Here is a 1,565-nt window from a genome sequence, read left to right as displayed (position 1 = left end):
CTTTTTTTTTTTTTTTAGAAATAGCCTTTGTGCACAGCCTGCCTTGTACAAAAAAATTTTAAAAAAAAAAAAAAAAAAAAAAAAAAAAATCACCGACCCTAAACTTCTGAATGGTAGTATATCTCTACTTTGTTACTTTTTGGATCAGTTAATGTAAAATCTGTGTTCTGTAGTCAATCCTGAGCAATAGGCCATGACTCTGCGGTTGCCATTTTTTAACCTAATTTTATTTATTTCCATTTTCCTTCATAGATTTGACTATCAAGAGCTGCTCCACAACTCCACCTTCTGTCTTGTTCCCCGGGGTCGGCGCTTGGGGTCATTCCGTTTCCTGGAGTCTTTGCAGGTAAAACATTTTTCAATTCATAGTTTTCACGTGACGTCACAAGGCTTTCCTCCACTGACCGCCAGTTATTTTTATGAGGTTTGCATTAAAGGGGTCATATGATGCGATTTCAATTTTTCCTTTCTCTTTGGAGTGTTACAAGCTCTTGGTGCATAAAGAAGGTCTGTAAAGTTGCAAAGACTAAAGTCTCAAATCCAAAGAGATATTCTTTATAAAAGTTCAGAGTCAGCCACGCCCCCCTAAAACGGCTCGTTCTAACACGCCCACACATTTCTACCTCACTATGTGGGAAGATTTGAATAACGCCGCACAAATGTTCATGCAAAGAAAGAAGGCGTAACTTTTAGTCTCACTGTAGTATTGTTGACGCTGCAGCCATGTCGTGAAGACGCTGTGTGCTTCGTTGTGAAAGCGAAACTACTTTGTTTGACCTTCCAAAAGAGGATGATATCCGCTTCGTCATGCCTAGAGCTGATCCGTGCTGGTCGCTGAGAAAATAAATCAACTTCGCGCTGTGGATGGCCGGATCGGCTTTCACCGTTTTCACATCTCCTTCGTCGGATCCGCCGGGACCGCCGTTCTCGATCCCGCCACCTCAGCTCACTCTTGCCCGGCTTCAGCGCACGCTAAGCCGGGGCTTTCGCTCACGCTAAGCCGCTGTGTTTTTCGTTGTGAAAGCGAAACTACTTTGTTTGGCCTTCCAAAAAAGGACGATATCCGCTTCGTCATGCCTAGAGCTGATCTGTGCTGGTCGCTGAGGAAATACATCAACTTAGTGCTGTGGATCGCCAGCACATTTTATGGAGGACTGTTTACTGATCCTGGGAGAGTAACGTTAGACTAAAATGCCGGCAGTTCTGACTCACGTAAGTACGTTTTCATTTAAAGGATTTGCCACTGATGATTCAAACGCGAGTTTTGGGCAGTAGAGTAACACTTGTTGTTTGTCATTTCTCTGATCACAAATGCAGACAGAATTTTATGTTTACGCGGCGCGATGCAATGCAACGCAACGCGTAAAAAGACAGTATAAGTCATTATAATCAGTAATTATGTCCCCACTGGATGCAACAAATGACTCGTTTGTAATGGGTTTTAATGTTTATGTCTCGTAGCTCCGACCGGGACACGGCATCAACAGTATGTGAGGGGCGTAACATTTCCGTCAAATGCTTGAGGAATTCGGCCAATCACAACCCACTGGATAGCTGGCCAATCA

General features: G+C 43.5%; 1 protein-coding gene and 1 long non-coding RNA gene across 2 annotated transcripts in view; one reads left to right on the top strand and one right to left on the bottom strand.

Annotated features, from left to right (window-relative positions):
• LOC107754264 (exostosin-1c-like) overlaps positions 1 to 1,565 on the top strand; it is a 57,168-nt gene that overhangs the window by 43,330 nt on the left and 12,273 nt on the right. The window contains exon 3 of the mRNA XM_016570644.1: positions 253 to 346. Within this exon, the coding sequence (XP_016426130.1) occupies positions 253 to 346 (94 nt within the window). The remainder of the gene's footprint in view (positions 1 to 252; positions 347 to 1,565) is intronic.
• Positions 1 to 1,565, bottom strand: part of LOC107754265 (uncharacterized) — a 9,888-nt gene that overhangs the window by 2,057 nt on the left and 6,266 nt on the right. The gene's annotated exons all lie outside the window — the stretch shown is intronic.

The sequence above is a fragment of the Sinocyclocheilus rhinocerous genome, unplaced genomic scaffold (assembly GCF_001515625.1).
Source record: "Sinocyclocheilus rhinocerous isolate Xijiao unplaced genomic scaffold, SAMN03320098_v1.1 scaffold262, whole genome shotgun sequence".
NCBI lineage: Eukaryota > Metazoa > Chordata > Actinopteri > Cypriniformes > Cyprinidae > Sinocyclocheilus > Sinocyclocheilus rhinocerous.
This window is presented reverse-complemented; position numbering and strand designations above follow the sequence as displayed.